This window comes from Paroedura picta, chromosome 11 (genome assembly GCF_049243985.1).
Source record: "Paroedura picta isolate Pp20150507F chromosome 11, Ppicta_v3.0, whole genome shotgun sequence".
Taxonomy (NCBI): Eukaryota; Metazoa; Chordata; class Lepidosauria; order Squamata; family Gekkonidae; genus Paroedura; species Paroedura picta.
Window position 1 is genome coordinate 12070234 of NC_135379.1, and position 19129 is coordinate 12089362.

Here is a 19129-nt window from a genome sequence, read left to right on the forward strand (position 1 = left end):
CATGCCTTCCTTTATTTGGTCAATGCATCTGATGTGAGCTTCAGTCAGCAACTGCTAGGGAAAATCATGTCCTTAGTCCATAAAACTGTGTTTTTATTAGAGTTTGCCGAGTCACGGATGTCCTTAGTCTTTAAGGTGCCACTGGATTTTTCGTTTGCTTTGTCCTGTGAGGATGAACAGAACAGCTTTCAGCTCAACTACAGCGTGAGGCCGTGGTTAAGAGAGGCAGCCTCTAATCTGGAGACCCGGCTTTGATTCCCTGCTCCTCCACATGCAGCCAGCTGGGTGACCGTGGGCCAGTCTCAGATCTCTTCAAGCTGTTCTCGCAGAGCAGTTCTGCCAGAGCTCTCTCTGCCCCCCTCCTAACTCGCAGGCTGTGGGGAAAGGAAGGGAAGGCGTTTGGAGACGCCTTCAGGCAGTGAAAAGAGGGGTATAGAAGCCAACTCTTCTCTCATCCTTTCTGTCGGGGGGGGGGTCAGCCGCTGCAGCGCTTCGCCGGCCTCTTCTCTGGCCACGTCCTTCCCGAAGACCGCCTGCTGCCTTCAGGCCGGCCCCCCAATCCGCCGCGACCCCCCCCCCCCAACCTCTCCTCCGCGCCGCCCGGCCAAGGAGGAGCCGAGGCGCGCCGTCGAATCGCTCCCAAGTCGTCGCGGCCCCGGAGAGCTGCTCGAATCCAGTCCGAAAGCACCGGGGGGGGGGGGGCGGAGAATAAGCGGGAGAGGCTCGCTTCCCGCTCGGGCTCGCCCCACCGCCCGGCCAGCACCTTCGGGGGCGTCGGGGGCAGCGCTCGGCGAGGGTGGGCCGAGGCGGGGGTGGGACGGGGCCCCTCGAGCGGGGATCTGCGGAAGGGGGTTGCCCAGGGCCCGGCCCGACGCTGGTGGGCGCCCAGGCGGAGCCGGGCAGCCGCGAGGGAAGTCTCCCCACAGGCCGCGCTGGCGGCGCCCAGGCTCGGCCGCAGCGGCTCGCCCGGGCTACCCTCGGCCAAGGGCCAGGCGTCGAGGAGGGCCGCCGCCGCCGCCGGACACAAGACGACGACGGGCGGGCGAGGGAGGGGGGAGGCGGCGGCGCGCCCCCAGCCAGCGCCAGCCCCGGGAAGCAGGAGACGCCCGGGAAGGTGCCCTGAAAGCCTCCCCGCCTGTCTGTCCGCGGATGGCGGGGAAGAGAAGGGCGCGGCGACCGGCGGAGGCTCCCCGCCAGGGACGCTCCTCCGCCTCTCCCGGGAAAGAGCGACGGGGACCCCGGAGCCCAACTCCGCCGGAGGGAGGCGGACCCTCCCCGCTGCCCGGGCCCTGAGCGTGGCCCCCGACGGGGCTCCCCCCGCCCGCTCGCCCAGCGGCCTTCGAGGACGGCGCGGCGCCCCTCCGGGCTCCTCCTCGCTCTGCGCGGCCAGGTGGCTCCGGCGGCTTCACCTGGCGGCGGGTGGGCAGACCCCCCCCCGTGGGGCGTCACGAGAGCCGAGACGGGAGAGGCGGCGCCACGCCCCTTCCCCGCCCCTTCCCCGCTCGACCCCCCCCCCTCTCCCCACCCCCCACCGGCGCCCGCGGGTGCCTCCCGGGGCTCTCCGCGTTGTTTGTGGCTCCTTCTTCCCGGAGGGGGGGGAGAGGAGGGGGCTTGCTGGAGGGAGGGAGGGAGGGAGGGGAGAGGGCGGGGCGGGGCCGGGGTGGGGACTCGGGGCTCGGGAGACGGCGGCGGCTCCGCTCTTATTGCCCCCGAGTTGCGCGCTGCTCCTCAGGCTGCTGATGCCGCCGCCGCTGCTGCTGCGCTCCGCTCCTGCCTCCGCCGCCCGCTCAGCCGGCTCTTGACAGGCGCGCCGCGGCCGGTCGGCGTCCCGTTGCCAGGCGCCCGGGGGAGCCCGCTGGAGGGGGGAGGGAGACGTCGCCTCGCGCACCTGCCCCCTCCCCGAAGAAGAAGAAGAAGAAGAAGGGCGGCGAGAAGGGATGAAGTTGGGGGGCAACTCTCCTCCCGCCACCGCCCCGCCGCTCGCCCGCCTCCCGCCGCGCCCCCGACGCCCGCTTGGCCCCCGCTGAAGCAGCCCGGCCAGCCCCAGCGCGCCGCGGGAGACAGACGGAGGGAAGGAGCCGATCCCCCCCCCCTTTCTCTCCCCCCACCCCCTCCTGGTCACTTTCCCTCCTCCTCCTCCTCCTCCCCCCCCCCGCCCCGCCGTCATATTTGGCCATGGCCCGGGCAGCGGCGCTTGGGAAAGGCGCAAGTGTGGGAAAAGGCAGAGGAAGCCGCGGCTGAATGACAGGATGTGGGAGACTTGAGCAGAGACCGCACAAAAGGAGCGCTTCCCCCGGTGCCTGCCTGCCTGCCTGTACTCTACCTGCCGCACGCGTGGCCGTGGCTGCCCTCGCAGCCTGACCTGCCTTGCCTGGCGCTGCGCTGCGCTGCCCTGCGCGAGGATTTCAGAGCTAAGCGGGATTTGCGTGCCAGCCAGCCAGCCCGCCAGGGTCTTTTTTTCTTATTTCCCCTGCTCTTGAAGCCTTCTGCGCCGCCGAGCCATCAACATGGACTGGGGACTCCTCCTGCACTGTGCAGCCCTCATGGTCACCCTCGGCAGGACGCTGAAGAGCGGTAAGTGGCGCCCAGCCCTTGGCGAGCCCCTCCAGGTAGCTGCAGGTAGAGTCCGGGACCTTGGAAGGGTTGGGGGTTTGACCTGAGCCTCTGCCAGCGCGGCCAGCCGGGGGACGGGCTGCCTTCTGCCGGTGAAGAATTAGACCGGGGACAACTTTAATTAAAAACACTCCATATTCATTCTGGGTTACACCCAGGCATCAGACAGCCGTCGTCTGTCAGCCTTGCTTTCCAGATAGCGGGGCGTAATACTTGATAACACAGGACTGGCAGCTTTCCCCAGATCTGGGAGAACAACTAGTTTAATGTTTCCCTCCCCTTGGCAATTACACAAGATGCCTCTTTAGAACCTGAAGGATAATTGAGTACTTCAAAGGCAAGGGCGTTGGGGGGGAGGGGAAGCTATTTTGCATCTCCTACCTGTTCCTAATCTTTCTCGCGGTCTACATGAAAGGGAAAGAGTCCACATGGCTTGTGCTATATCCGTCTCAGGTGTGCTGCTCATAGCTGGGGTTCTACGAAACACGTCTCCTTGCACAGATGTGGGATCTGGCTCTCAGGCAGCGCATGGGAAGCGGCTTCAAAGCAAGGAGCACTTCCTGCCTCCGACAGTGTCGAGGCACCCGGAATATCTCACTGAATTATGCAGCTTTGGAAATGTTCTAATTGTAGGAGTCTTTGACGTTTCGCTGGCTCGCTTTAAAGGACGTTCTTGTGGGTTTTCCTTCCCAGAGCAAAGCCTGAGAGATTATTATTAGCCAATTACCAAATATTTACTTTGACTCTGAGTGGGTTTTCAATCAGGGCAATTAAAAGAACGGAGCATCCTCCACTTAGAATGGTACATTGTTTTAATAAGGCTGTCAAGCGGAGTGTCCTTTACAGGGCGGGGTTTAAATCACACTTTATGGTGGGAATTAATATTTTTTCCAATATATTTTTGAGGAAGTTGCTTAATTTCGGCAAAAATCACTTCTTTCTCTGTCCGTAAGTGATGGTGAAACCCTTAAGGGGAAATATTTGCACTTGATCCAGTTTGGCCTAATCCTTTTGGATGGGAGGGAGTATAACTAACGGGACTTTGGCTCCAGTCCTAAGACCTCTTTTCTGGGAGTAAAGTCGGGACTCCATTCCTACTAGGCCTGTTTCGGATTGCTCTCTTTGTTGTTTCCACCCAAATCTTCCTTTGCAAAGGTAATCAGGTCAGGGCTGTGCTTCTGATTGGTGGGCAGCATCCGATTAATGGAGACGGTAAAAGGAGGGGGGCTGAGCCAACGGCATAAAAGGGAGAACGCAGGCTGAGTTGCATTTGGATATCACAAGTAACTTCACCCACTTAACTGCTGAACGATCTGGCACAGGAAGAGCTGCCAGGAAGTCTGAGCAGATATGGACATAAGGCAAGAAGTCACCGAAACCATTAACCTCTCCTGTAGCTCAGCAGGCCCGCTTATGCCGCGTCCGATCCCGTCCACTACTAGTAAATTAATTAATCAACCCTGTTGAGGGCTAATGGTCCAGAATTATTACAAACTGCTCCTGTTAATCAGGTGCAGGAGAGATTTCACAGAGCCGGGGAGTCCTGCAGCTCCCCCACCTTATCACGTTACACTATCACTTTCCCAGGAGTTACCGATTAAAGTAGCCCCATCAGAAGCCAGCCTACCTCAGTGTCTCCTGAAGTGACTCTGTCAAGTCACTAAGGACATCGCTGGTTTGTTTCACTCATTGAGCAGCTGCCAGATTCTGCTGTGCTGTTTTCATAGGGCTAGAGGGGTCTTTAATGAGGCGGGATCCTGTTGTGTTTTTTTCCCTCCCCAAGTCTGCCCTACATGGCAACACATGCAAGGTTCCCTCTTTCTCCCTCCACGCACAGGAGGCTTGCACAACTCTTCAGTGGCAGCAGCTTTTGTTCCATCCGAAAATGTCAAGGCAGGAATAAATAACTGCCTATACAGGCGAGCTAGAAATAATCATTCATTGACCAAAAATACAGCACACACTAACCCTGTCTCCTCTAATTCATAGCAAATGTTTTCTGTGATGTCTGTAGTTTATGCATTTTTGATGTGCACTTCATCTCCCATTTCTCTCCAGCCTGATTTTCCTATAATAAAATTGTGCAGATTTATAAACACGTCAGAAATGGGAATGTCGTTTTTTGTTTCCTTTCACGAGAATTCGTTTAGATGCCGAAGACCAAGCTGTATATGCCATGACTTGGAAAGCGTGATATATTTCCGTGTGTTTATTAGCGCGTAGGATGTCTGAATAAAGTTTGCACAGGCTGAAAAGTAGCGTATATAGTCCATAACAATGTAAAGTGCTCCATGCAGACCTACCACAGAACCATAATGCATGTGGAGACTGTGGGGATTGGTGTACTTCAGTTTGTTTTCATCTTTCAGAGAACCTTAATAGGACTTGGGGGGGGGGCAAACAAATGCTGCTCAGTGTATGTCTATTAGCACTCAAGTTACTCAAGTTTTGCAATTGGAAAGGAACTGTGGTTGTGTTGTGCTGTTTGTTTCATTACTCTGATAAGAACTTTAAACAGTGTGTGAGAGAGAGACAGAGACAGAGAGAGATTACCTAAAGGAATCGCTTCCTGGTGAAAAAATCCACTTTGTTCTCTGGTATTCTGTCGCTGAAGAGCAGAGATAACTTCAAACTGCTTAGATTTATGATCTGATAAAAGGAAAGAAAGGAGGGCGTGCTGTAAACAAGTACCACTATCTAAGGACTTAGAGCAGGGTATCATCCCGAAATTAAGGACAGGGGTCAAAGGGCATTGCTCTTTTAGTTGTTGTCTGTATGGAAATCTGTTACTTAATGACAGCACAGTTTCCTAAAATAATTCAGCCTTGAACAGGAGATTAGCAACCGCTTTGAAGTAAAAAAAAGGCCTTCCTTGGGATAAAAAAATGTTTGGCCCTAGAATGCTGTTTTGAAGTTTACATTATCTCAGCTAACAACTGCAGGGTGCTGAGGACTGCATGTCCAGCCTTCTTCAGAAACGTTGTAATGTATTCTTTGTGAATGAAAGCTTCCAAAAGACAGTTGTGAAAACCAGGCATGGAAAACAAACAGCCAGTGAGGAAACGTCCACTGAAAAGCCCTTGAAAAGTTTCAGCGTTGCAAGATTATGAATTTAAACAGGAACTGTGTCTTTTTGTTTGCATTGCAGATAAATGCGGTGAAAACATAAGAATCGTTGAGCCCGGGTATCTCACTTCTCCTGGCTACCCGAATACGTATCATCCGAGCCAAAAATGTGAATGGCTGATTCAAGCTCCTCAACCGTACCAGAGGATTATGATCAACTTCAACCCTCATTTTGATTTGGAAGACAGAGAATGCAAGTAAGTGAGACGGGCGGTTGAGGGAACCATGGCACCATCTTGTGGTCAAAATCCTCCACAGTACCGTGGCGTGTGCGGCGGGGAGGGGCAGGGCGAACAGCTGACGAGTGCGGAGCAGTGTGTAAAACAAATCCCTCAGAGGTTTGAATCTGGAGCGGGATCATATGTTTGTGGTAAAGATATTAAAGGAAGTGCTTACTGAGTGTCAGGCACTCTGTAAGATTGTTTGAGATATAATCTTGTAATCCTGCTTGTCTGTCTCGGTCGGAAACACGGATCCATTAGCAGTTATTTCCGGTGAAACTCTTCTTAAGTGTTTGGAAATCATTTAATGATGTGGAATGGGGTGGGAATACTCATGTGAGAAAAACGGGAGAGGGGGAGGAGGGTTAAACCTCAGTTTCTGCCTTTTTTTAATTGCTGGCTCCTCTTCGATTTCCATGGCAATAAAAGTGGATTAAGGAAGTCATGATTCTTAAAGGAAAACAAACAAACAGACATGCTGCTGGTTGCTTTTTACTGGATGGAGCAGCTATACATTCGTGCAACTTTATAAAAGCTTTATTTTTAAAAAAAAAGAGGACAACGAAAGGCGTGATTTCATTGTGCTAGTAGGGAAAGCGTTTGTGTGGAATCAAGGGGGGGAAAGCCAAGTTTTCTAAATTTAGATGAGGCGAGTCTGACTAGAGAAAACAACTTGAAAAAGTTTACGTAAAGTGAGAATGGTTGGACACCATCCCTTACGATAACAAAACCAAACAAACATGAAGTTCTTTATTATTGACAAATGGCAATCGGTTCATTTTTATATGATCGCAAGGCGTGTACATTCGTGTGACCTTGTCGTGGATCTAAGGATGTAATAAAGATCTGTGATAAATATTTATGAGCTGGCAGCCCATGAGAACTGGGGAACAATCTAGAAATTTCCCCTTCAAGGATTATGTTGCCTCAAAGCTTAAACAAGGGTCTGCCCCGTTCTCTGCCTTTTGTTTAACTGACCATCAACATTCTGTCAATTTTGGAGCATATTCAGTTGTTATCAGACTTCTTTTTAAGTGTGTTAATTTACAAAGTCATGTTTTCTGCATGCCAGGGGTTTTTCCTGAGTAAGCAGAGGCCCTGGCCTTGTGAATGGTCCAGGTTTTCTACATTCATCAATTGCATGAAAGTCAACCAGTATACTATTAGATGTAGTGATCACAAGAAGGGTACCACAGTATGATGTGGATCAGGGGTAGTCAAGCTGCGGCCCTCCAGATGTCCATGGACTACAATTCCCAGAAGCCCCTGCCAGCGAATGCTGGCAGGGGCTTCTGGGAATTGTAGTTCATGGACATCTGGAGGGCTGCAGTTTGACTACCCCTGGATGAACACACCAGATGGCTTTATGCTGAAAACAGTTTTCTGGGAATAGACCACACTGAATAAGAAGGGGATTACTTCTGAGAAGACCTATTTAGGATTGCTCCCTTATGCCCCATAATTCTGATTCAAATGTTTACTGGCTATTGTTGTATTGCACTCTCCCAGGACTCCCCTTGTGTGTCAGAGTTGGTTATGTGAAAGTAATACCCACAAGAAACTCATGATAATGTCTTCTTAATGGAGCAAGAAGCTCTGATGAGAAACATGGGACTTTGTTCTGAATGTGCCTTCAGACATGCAACTCCCCATGTGAAAATTGAATTGTAGTAGTAAAATGAGAGGACTGAAGCAACTCGTGTGAGAACGTTTGGACTGAAACATAATCATTCTCAAAACAAGCCTGTGGTGTGGTCTAGTAATGCCTTCACTTATACAGGAGACTACCTCTTTTAGTGCAATCCTAAATTAGTGTAACTCCCTTCTATGCCTATTGACTTTAGTGGACTTAGAAGTGTATAACTGGAGTTATGTACGTAGACAGAAGAGTGCTAATATAAACCACTATGCAGATCAAGCCATAAAAGTTAACCAATCATAGACTACAACCTTTATGGACCAATCAAAGGGCTTGGTCAAGAGCCAATCAGGGCTCTTGGCAGACTGACTCAAGTCTCTATAAGCTCGTGGTTTTCACCTTGTTCCTTGCTCGGTATTGGTGATATTGGTTGGTTTTTGCTTCAATAATAGAAATCTCCGAAGATGTACCCAAGCTGGAGCCTAGGAAGGCTGGGATTGAAAGAGGGAAGGGAATCTCAATAGGTCATAGTGTCATAGAGTCCACTCTCTGAGATTGCCATTTTCTTTACGGGAAATAATCTCTGTGTAGTCTGAAAATCAGTTGTAATTCCAGGAGAACTCCAGGCCATTGCTGGAGGCTAGCAACCCCTTAGTCTCCTAGTGCTCTCAAAAGACCTACACTGGCTGTACTGTATACTAATATATCATCAATAAAGTCATAAATACAGCATAATATATAGCACTGGGAAAAATGAAACCAGGAAACCTTCCTGGCTAGTGCTATGTGCATTTTTGCCCTTGGATGTAAGCAAATTGTTGTTTTTTCCCCCTTTCTTCAGAGAAATCTTTGCTCCCTTCAGTTCAAGTCTCTGGAACTCACCTAATTAATGTCTTTTCCCTCCTCTAATTGGGCAGTTTTGTTGTCAAGTAAGGATGGGGTAATTTTATGGGCAGAATCTAGATAGACAGAACAGTTTAAATTGGCCTTTTCGTTGAATGACTTCCTGAGTTATTTTTGAGCCCTCTTTTAAATTCAGGTCTTTGACTTTTACACTGTGGCCATTAAGTCTGAGGGAAGGAACTTGTGTCAAATGCTCAGGAACATACTTGCAGGAGTAGTTTCTTCATAACAAACTTCCAAAACTCTGCAGGGTCTCATAGCTCCTTCCTCTCTAAGAAATCAGTATTATTTTCACCAAATATTTGGTGAGGAGAAAGATGAATGCACAAATGAATGCACAAATTGATCCGTCATGGGATTTTTTAGCATTAAGTAACCTTTGATTTCCTAATACAAGCTAGTCATTTTATTACCACAGCTGCATGTGTTTGGCATGTATTACTGCAATCCAACTGAAGTACTATTTTGGTGAAAATGGACACATGTCCTGTAAATTAACAAAATGTATTTAATGTGATCTGCAAGCAGAAATGGCAAGTTAATACTCCATCTGATTAAAATCTCAAAAGGAGTATTTTGTTGGTGATTGGTACTCTGTTGGTGGGATTTGATTGTCTCCTCTCTGAACTACCTTAGGTTCTAATACCAATTATATAGGTGTAATAATATAATTATCAAGTGGGACTCATTAATACCAACATTTATTTATACCCTGCTTTTCTCTGCAGTGGGACCCCCTCCCCTCCTGCTGGATTTATGAGACCTCCGGCTATGGTGGCAGGAGAAAATACTTTTAAAACACAAATGTCCTCTGTGCCACTTCCAGTTACAATCTGGAAGTGACAATGGATAGCTCTAGGAAACCATAGAGTTTCTAGCAATTCCCAGAGCCACCCATTGTCACTTCCAGTTATATGACACAGTTTCCATTGCTTCATAGTCACTTCTAAGTTGTACCCAGAAGTGATGTGATGACATTGCCTATGTCATATGCCCCCATGTCCCTGTCCCCCAACCTCTGGTACTGTCCTCATAACAGCTCTTTGAGATACATTAAGCCGAGGGTAACTGGCCCAGAATCACTAAGCCAGCTTCCATGGCCGATTGTAGATTTGAACTCAAACCTCCCAGTTCCAGATCCAATATTCTGTCCATGTGACTATACTGGTGTGACAGTGACTACAGTGTCCTCCTTTTGTGAACATGCTTCTTCTATCACCTGCTTCCAAGAAGAACAGAGGAGCAGCCAGTGGCAACACCTGCTGGGTCCCTATTTAAGTTGGGAGATGTGGTACATAAATGTAGCCGGTGCTAGTGTTTGCCCATTCTGCCTGGAACCTTTCCAATCAGGTGGGCTGCCAGGAATGGCAACAGCTTTTCCCTCTAAGTTGAGGTGGGCACAAAGGCAAACAAAGGATTTGCTTGGGCAGGAAAGGGATCAGGGTGTCTACTTCCTCCTACCTTACAACATCTGTAATGGCTGATAACAGGCAGGACTCATAAAATGTTCATGATTTGTCTGGAAGTAGTGGTCAGTATATTGGACAGTCTACAATTAGGGATTTGAGAAACCAAGAGACAGAGCTCTGCCCCCAATTTCCTAAGTGATCGCCTCAGTCTGTATATTGCTACACAGTTGTGGATACGCCCTCCTCACAAGTAAAATCCAGATCCTGTGACTTAAAGCCAGTGTTCAAGCATATGGCTCACAATGGGGCAGGCCTATCTGAGCAAATGGGTCAGGGAAGAATTGTGGGTGGACTTTCTTCTCCTTACCAATTCCCCCCTCCAAAATTATTACTCCCATGCTAGAATTATCCATTGCAAAGCACTGTGTGGAGCTAGGGGCCATTGTTTGCTTGATAGCATATAGTTCTTCCCTAAGATGTGTGTAGAAAAACATTACAGTTTTGAATGTACAGTTTATGCTAACAAAAGAAAGTCAACTTTCTGTTTACAGAGACTAATATTGAAGAGAGCACTTTGGTCCTCCTGGACTACCAAAATTGCATGATAATGGGCATAGGTGGGAGAAAAACACCAGGTTTGTGCCATATGTGTGCACTAACACATCTAGACCCTTGTTCTTCATCATCATCATCATTATTATTAATATTTCTTACCTTCCACTCTCAGCATGCTGGCTCGTGGCGGGTTACAACATAAACCCCCCACAATAATTTTTTAAAAACCCATTAAAACCCCATTAAAACAATACAAAACAGTATAAAAAACCCAACATAGCAGTAAACTTGCATGGCATTGCGTAATAACTTTGTGATTGACTGTTTTGTGTAAATCTCATGCTGAAAGTTTCTATGAATGAGTGATGATGGTGAGCAAGGGGTCAACTTTCCTCATTTGTAAGTAAAGTTAAAACTGTCATTCATTAAACTTGTGGGGGGGGGGGGAAAGGAACTAAGGGCAGAATAACCCAGAAAGTGCTTTAGAGATAGATGCAATCAACATAAAGCAGGCAACAATACTAAGAACACTCAGAATTATAAGTATCACATTGTAATCAAAGTTCTTTGAGAAATTCCGATATAGTGTAAGGGTGTATTCCTCCCAGTAAATTCTGTGCTGTCTTGACAAACAGCTAGAATTGCTTTTTGTGGAAGGAGCCCACAGTTTGGGATCAGCTCGTGCGGTGAGAGTGCGAAGTGCCCAGGGATGGTTGTGTGTTACTGAAAACACATTTATTATTGATAGTTCGTGTTTGCAAAGAAGCAGACTAGAGTTAAAAATGAATGGCGGAAAAGATGAACCATGAACTTATTGTTTCGCGTCTAGGGCTTGTTCTGAGGTCGACCTGCGGCATCACGTGTTTACTCCGATGTCCTACTGTGTCAATGTAGCTATCCTGAATCTTGTAAAACTGTATATATAGTTAATAAACAAGAATGCCACTGATTCTCAGTGCTTCGAATTTATGGAACTCTTCCGGTTTCCCAGCAATGCAAACTATCAGCATGATAATTTATAATGGCTTGTGACAACTGCTGCTGAGCAAAGAGGTGTGTGGTTACATTCAGATCAGATGTCTTCAGCTGGGGAGCAATAAAAATTTCACAGACACTAGGTTAAAAACATTAAGAAAATGAATGTGAAGTTTCAGAAGACAAGCTTTTCGGAAAGGGGGACTGGATGGCTAGGAAAAGCCAAATAGCGGTTTCCCTCCTGACAAATTATTGACTCTGTTACTAGGAGTTGCATAGATACAATATCACAAACCTGCTTTTAATGAACTTGTTTTATGAGCCATAATTTAGATATGCAGAGAGCAGTGCCGTTCTGGCATGACAATTACGGAGTGCCTGCGTTCCGTTGTCAGAGCAGTTCAAACAAAAAAACCCACTCAGATTCAGAAACATTGAAAGTGTGGAAGGAAGGGCTGGATAGTTAATTGCTCTTTAAATTGGTTTTAGCAGGTATTAGCTACACGCCTGAGATTAGAGTGATACAGGGTTGGCTATCAGTTACCGTTCATTCGTAAAAAGAGCTATTGCAAAATATGTTTGTTTACATAGGAGTCAATGGGTTAAAAAATCAAAAGCATATGTTATAAAAGGAAGCCACTCAGTGTCTTTATCGGAGAGCAGACATGTATATAACATAATTCTGCTTTAAAACTGTAGACATAAAGTCTACAGTTGCTCCAATAAGAAGTGCTTTCGTATATGGTGGAATCAGTCCTGGGACAGCTCAAAATGTAGCTTTTAAAAGCAATGTCATGTCATCTTTAAGGAAAAATAGCCAGAGTTGATTACACACGCAAGATTATGATGCTATGTCATCTTTTTGTATTGTTGTCCCTGTACAACTTCAAACACAGTTTGCTTGTTCAAACTGGTATGTTTCTGAAGTAGGTCGAAAGGACTCCATGCAAAATTTGTTATATGATGAAATGGCTGAATGTTTCGCTTTGTCACCATGGTCATCGGATCCATGGTGGGCTCTCTTTTTTTTTCTCTGTTCAAATACAGGTTCAGCGAATCCCTGATTTCATGTTCTTGTTCAGTGATACGTTAGATGTATCGAGTACCTCCAGTTGTGGGTAGAAACACAGAATGCAAAGGGAAGAGGTCAGGCAGTTTTCTAGCTGTAACCAACAATCAATTAGCTCTGACTGGCCCTGGGAAGAATATTCTGGTGGGCAGAATGTTGGGCTATGATCTGGAAGACCCAATTTTGAATCCCTGCTCTATCCTGGATGCTCCCTAGGTGACACACATTCATTGTACCGTGTGCCCAGGGCTTCCTCCCCCAGCCCCAGATTATGAAAAAGACTGAAGGAAAATCCAGCAGGACTGTTTTCTACTTCATGCCAGCAAAAACTACGGCAAGCATATAGGAAAAAACAGGGGCAAACAAGGGACACACACAGTTGCCATCAATTATTGTACTTCCTGCCTCATTAACTCATTCTAAGGGGTGTGCTCTGGTGATGTGGGCAAGTCTTTTGACGTACCCCCTGTTGCCTTTGGGACTGGCAAATTGGTGGAAGTATTCCCTGCCTTACGTACCACCATGATTACTGAAAGGACTACAGGAGATTAAATGGACCCAGAAATTGCATTTAGGCAATTTGAAACGAAACCTTCAGAGCTAGAAAGAAAAGTATGCTATTTTTCTCCATGTAAATCCCCTCCCTGGTTCTCCAGCCACTGTGAGAACTTAACAATTGCAACTCAATGTGTAACAGCACAGTTGCAATACAAAAGTAGGCCTTGACCAGTCTTGCTTTTGTACCTCCCCATACACACTTGCACACCGACGTTCAGCCTAGGGTTGCCAGTCCTCCCCCTGACAGAGGGGGGACTTATTGGCAGTGGGGGAAAGCCTAGCCTGGCATAACCATGGCATCACTGGCAACACGATGTCATATTTGGGCAACCCGGAAGTGATGTCAGCACATTGCCTGTAACACAAGACATTGTAGTATACAGGGAGATTCGACAATAGAAGCTGTTTTTATCATAGAGTTTTTGCCCAAATATTAGAGTGCCCAGTGAATCAGTGACATCACTCCTGTCGTGCACTGGAAGTGATGTTGCCATGTCAGCTAGGCCTCCCTCCACTTTTGGTAAGTCCTCCCACCACCAACCAACTAATTGGTGGTGGTGGGTGGCAGCTGAGGTGGGAGCTCCCTATCCTTCGCTGGATTATCAGCCCAGTCTGAGATTTTAAGAATTCTAAGACCCACCAGGACCCCTGACCCATGAGCAACTTGCTTCTTTGGGCCAGACAGGGCAGTGAGCATGAAAATCTTTACAACCTCAAATGTTTGCCTCTGTCATTTCAACCCAGCTGTACTTTTGGCTGTATTTAATGTGGGTTTTTTTTTTGTAATGGACCCAACTCATCAGTCAATCTGGATCATTCTGTCTCACTGCCCTGTCCTTGCCATTTATTTACCCACGACTCCAATTTATATGTCATACACAAAATGCAATTAATGCCAGTCAACTTGATTTTTAAAAAATAGGGCCTGTCAAACAAACCTAATTTTTATGTTCAGATGAGATTAAAGTTTGTCTGATGATAGTAACAAGGCTGATATAATAAGTTTTGACTCGTGCTTGAGGGGGGGTTATTTTAAAAAATCTTTCTCTCCATCACTGGAGGCCACTACCTTGGCCGTTCTTTTCCAGTATTTACAGTTACTGGCAACACACATTGCATTGCTGATGAGAATGAGTAAAATCATTCCAGAAGGAGGCATACTGGTGTGTAGATCCCAGTCTAGCTGGAACTGTTAGTGAAAATTTTGTCAAGAGGCTGAGAGCGTTATGAATTTCTGCATCCATGATTCACTGTGACTTGGTTTCCTTTTTATCACACCTGTGCTCGATGGTGCCTCAAGGAACAGGGGTCACGCATTACACAGAGAGACAGTGTGATGTAGTGGTTAAGAGTGGTGACTTCTAATCTGGAGAAGCAGGTTTGATACTCTGCTCCTCCACATGCAGCCAGCTGGGTGAACTTGGGCTTGTCTCAGCCCTGATAGTGCTGTTCTCACCGAGCAGTCCTGTCAGAAGCTCTCTCAGCCTCACCCCTCCTCACAGGGTGTCTGTGGTGGAGAGAGGAAGGGAAGGTGATTGTAATCCGCTTTAAGACTCCCTTGGGCAGTGAAAATTGGGATATAAAAACCAACTCTTCTTCCTTTTGCCTACCTTCATCATCAACTGCCCTGAGCCCTTTATTTGCCATTCTTTACACATGCAACTAAAGAGTGCTGCACCTTTAATTTGAGTCTGCAGTCCCATCTCTAGGTTCAGAGTCTGCTGGCCCTGCCTCATCCAGGGAGCAGATCTGCCTGTCCTTGCTCTCTGCTACCTGGCCCTCTTGGCTTCCAGTCCCATGGCTATCCTTTCCTCGAGAGCTGTCTCCAGTTCTGCTTTGAGTAAGTGTTATGGGCCAGCCTCAGGCCTGTGGGGACTCCCCAGAATAAGAACTGAGCAGTGAGAGCTCAGCCTAGACAGAACCCCAGCAGGGTGAGATGGAAGGGCAAGCTGCTCAAGACTCACAGCTGGAAGTGGCTGCAGAAGATCCTCCAGCTGTCAGATGACCAGAGATACCTGCAGAACAATGCAGGCAGTGTCTTAGAAGTGAGCTGTAGACTAAAAGGTGCAGTGCATAGTTGCTGGCCCATTGCCACCTGCTTGAGATGGATGAGACTTCTCAGGATGAGAGCTAGCATCTTCATAACGAACTATTTAAGGGGTGGCAAACAGACCTGGCTGGGAACTGTGCATATTGTTTGCTGCCACTCCCCTCTTTTTGATCCCTGGGACTAGCAAGGGGCAGTTCTATCATCTACGCTTTAAAAACACCATTGAAATGCCTTTTTAAAGAATAGATGATAGAATGTCCCCAAATGACCTGCTGATGATCACTCCTTCTTCAAAGGTTACCCCTGGCCTGAAAATGTACCACTTGCCATCATGATTTCTAGAGCTCAGCACAGGGATTTCTCAAGCCCACCACATCCCAGAAACATTGACGTGGTTATGGAAGCTCTGTGCCAACATGAGAAGATTACTCCAGTAGGAAACTGTGTCAACCTGTGGAGGGTCCCTCTGTGAAGCAGTTGTTTGATGAAGTGTGCGATTCACTAACTTTGATCGCTACTGAATAACACAGCCAGGTCCCACTGGTTTCCAGGGAAGAGCCTACAGGTGTAATGGACTTTGAAATGAACTTTGGTAACTTCAGCCGAACTGAGCCACATCAGGGAAGGGAGGGATACAAATATAAAATTAAATTGAAATTAAATTCATGACTGGTGACTTCAGCAAAGAAGCACATAGGCTTGGCTTTAAAAAAAGTTAATGGTTGAGTGATTCATATAATCTAGATTATTTCGTATCCAAGGGAGCCTTTATGCCTACTGTGTTTACATACACCAGGCAGTGTGCTCCAACCTGGATTGCCAGGCTGGCATGATCTCATTAGATCTCAGAAGCTAAGCTGTATTCCTCCTGGTTAGAACTGGTTAGGAAAGCATCAAGCAAATCCAGGGTTGCTCTGCAGAGGCAGGGAATGGGAAACTGCCTCTGAATTTTTCTTGCCTGGCAAACCTTCTGCAATCCCCATAAGCAGGCTGTCGTTTGTGAGCACGTTCCACCACCGCATGCAGCGTAATATATATTTTAGATTACGTCTTTCTCTTAGGCCCTCTCCTGAAGGCTTTTTCTTAGATGTCTAGCTAATAAAGGATTCGACTAGCTCATTAAAAAACGTGCACAAAAGTGTTTGCTCTGGTTTTATAGGACTCAGCTTGCCTTTTGCAGACAAGGGTTTCTAAAGATAGTTCAGGGTAATTTTCATAGGCCTCTGAGAGCAAAATAGGGCTGAAAGAAGTCGGGGATTATATTGTGCTCCTGATTGCTGGATTTAATAAGTGCCCTTTTGTTGCTCGTGTAGCTTCTGACTGCTATGAATGGCCTCCATTGTCAAACTTCTTAAGTGGCTTTTTTCTTCTTTTTTGGCTGACTAGCGTTGTCCACTCTGCGCTTCTGCAAGGAAAGGTGTTTGTCAAATTGCAGCCAGACACTGACCCGCAAGTGTATTTGTTCAGCAAATATTTCCTTTCATCTCCTTTTAGATGAACGAGCCAAGGAACATTTTAATATAGCGGTCGTAATGCTATCGTAATGAGTTTAAGAATCCCCAAACCACTTAAATCGCCATACTTGCATTTGAGCCAGATTGTTTCATGGATTTAAACGGGCCTACTAAGCAGGAATTAACAAGTGTGTCCTTGTTCGTTCTTTTTCTGTATGTCGTCGTTGCGGGAGCTAGGGATGTTAGCCTTCAGGTGGGACCTGTTCATCTGCAGACTTCAGAGATCAATCCCCTGCAATCAATGGATGCTTTGGCAGGTGGACTCTTATTCCACTGAGGATCTGTCCTTCTCAGACCCCATCCCCAAATTTCTCAACTTGGATCTGGCAGCCCTTCACCAGTAACTGGTGGGGACCTGGAAACCCTGTCGGATAACGTTTTGTTTCTCCCTTGTTTGCTTCTGGTGGTCACTATCTGTTTCTTTTATGATATCTTTGTACTGTTTTTACACCAGTTATCCATTATCCATCATTTTAACACCACTTGGGGCCAGCGACAACTGGGAAAGTTATCGGCCATTAATACTAACCTGGACTGTTTTATTTCTCCAATGTTTTTGTGAACTACAATGGAACTCAAAAGGACTGATTAGATGTTTTAGCAAAAAAATATCATATAGCATCATATGGCTTAATTTGGATATTATAATATGGTTTAGTAATTTGCCCCTCTTTGTTGGTCTTAAAGGTGCTGTTGGATTCTATTTATGTTGGGCTACTTCAGACCAACGCGGCTACCCACTTGAATTGGTATAAAAACAAGTTTTAGTAATACTAATTTTACAAATGTTTGTTAAATCTGGAGTGGGGCTGGGATTTTTCAAACTGGAACAGTGTGTTCATGGAATCTGATAACCTCCCTTCTACTGAATCAGCATCAGTATAGCTACATGGGAATTAAAAGGGATTTGCATGGTGTGTAATGGGGGAGAAGCTGTTTATATTAATGCATTTTGCTGTAATCAGCAGAGCTGGAGGAAAAGTTTGACGGTATGAGCAGAAACCTTTCAATCAAAACTCTTGATGTTTATAATATAGACCACACAAGGTCTGGTGTGAACATGGATGGGGGGATTGGTTGTAAGAAGGCAGAACCAAAGGTCAGGGTCTCTTTCCAAACCGATATATTTAGTAATCGGAGTCCTTCCTTTCGTATGATTATGCATCTTGGCGTTGATTTAATTTAAACAACCCTTTCCTCCATATGTTTTAAAAAGAGGTGTGTTTGCTTAAACTCTAACTTGTGTCAGTCAGTGCCTGCAGGTGATTACGAAGAGTCAGCCTGCATAATACTGATGAAAAATAGAAGTCGTGTTTTCCTTAACTTTGCTAATATTCCCTGAAGACAATGTGCTTTGTTATATTCCCTGATTTTATGTCTCTCTGTGTGCATAGCTAAGAGATAATAATATGCACAAATACTTACACACAAGGATGTGTATTGTACACACACATAAATATATATATCAATTCCTACTGGAGTCCTAGAAGTAAATCTAGTAATTAAGGTATAATAGCCATTTTAAGGCGGATAATGGGCCATAAGAAAGAACACAAGATGGGATTAGTGTTCAGATCATGTTCCAAATGCTTCTTAATTGGCTGTTTGTAATCAATCCTGATTGCAGGAGACTCTGATTGGGCAGACAAGAATAATGAATAAGTCTTTTCTGCGCCCTGTTTGGTTGATTCAGATGTAATATTAAAAGTCAAGACCCCAGATTATAACATCAAACCATCTGAGTTTGGCAGCTATGAGAATGCTTCTGAGGAACATTAAAAAATGCCTCTAAAGCGATACATCTGAAGATTTAAATACTGTATTTTCCCCAGCTAGGTCTCACAAGTGAGCTGGATTTATCCAGTATAAGAAGTATATTCAAGTTCAAACTCGAGCAGACGTTCTGCTTTCATACTCCATCGCCTTCTGACTTCATTGATCACTCTACATTCGGTTCTCAGTAATAATAATTGGTTCTTGATGTTACATAGCGAAATAATTGTTTGAGCGGAAATGACAAGGGTCCTGGGAGATAAATATCTGGTCATTTTGAAACTGAAAGTATGGTCTGATCATAGACGCAGACCATAGCTCAGAGGTGGTTTGGTTTTTACAAATGAAGCTGCCTCTTACTTCCTCTTACTGTGTCCGACAAAGTCCGTATTATCCTCTCCAGTGAGCGGCCCCTCTCAGGCAGAGGTTTTTCACATTGCCTACCACCTGACCCTTTAACTGGAGATGCCAGGGATGTATTCCAAGCATCAGCTAATACATGAAGCCAATGCAGAAGGGATTCTCAGTCAAACGATGGTCTAAAATAACCATACAAAACTGACATGATCCTAGGGACAGCATGAATTGTTCCTAGTCTGCACACAATAGATTATGCACTTTCAATGCACTTTCGAAGTAGATTTTCCTGTTCTGCACAGGAAAATCCAGCTGCCAAAGCACATTGAAAGTGCATTATCCTATGTGTGCGGAATGGGCCTTGGTT

The 19129-nt window shown here is 46.5% G+C and overlaps 1 protein-coding gene across 1 annotated transcript in view; it reads left to right on the plus strand.

Moving 5' to 3' along the window:
- The first annotated feature begins 1669 nt into the window (after positions 1-1669).
- Positions 1670-19129, plus strand: part of NRP1 (neuropilin 1) — a 140204-nt gene continuing 122744 nt past the window's right edge. The window contains 2 exon segments of the mRNA XM_077304236.1: positions 1670-2574; positions 5762-5936. Of these exon segments, the coding sequence (XP_077160351.1) occupies positions 2508-2574; positions 5762-5936 (242 nt within the window). The 5' untranslated portion in view covers positions 1670-2507.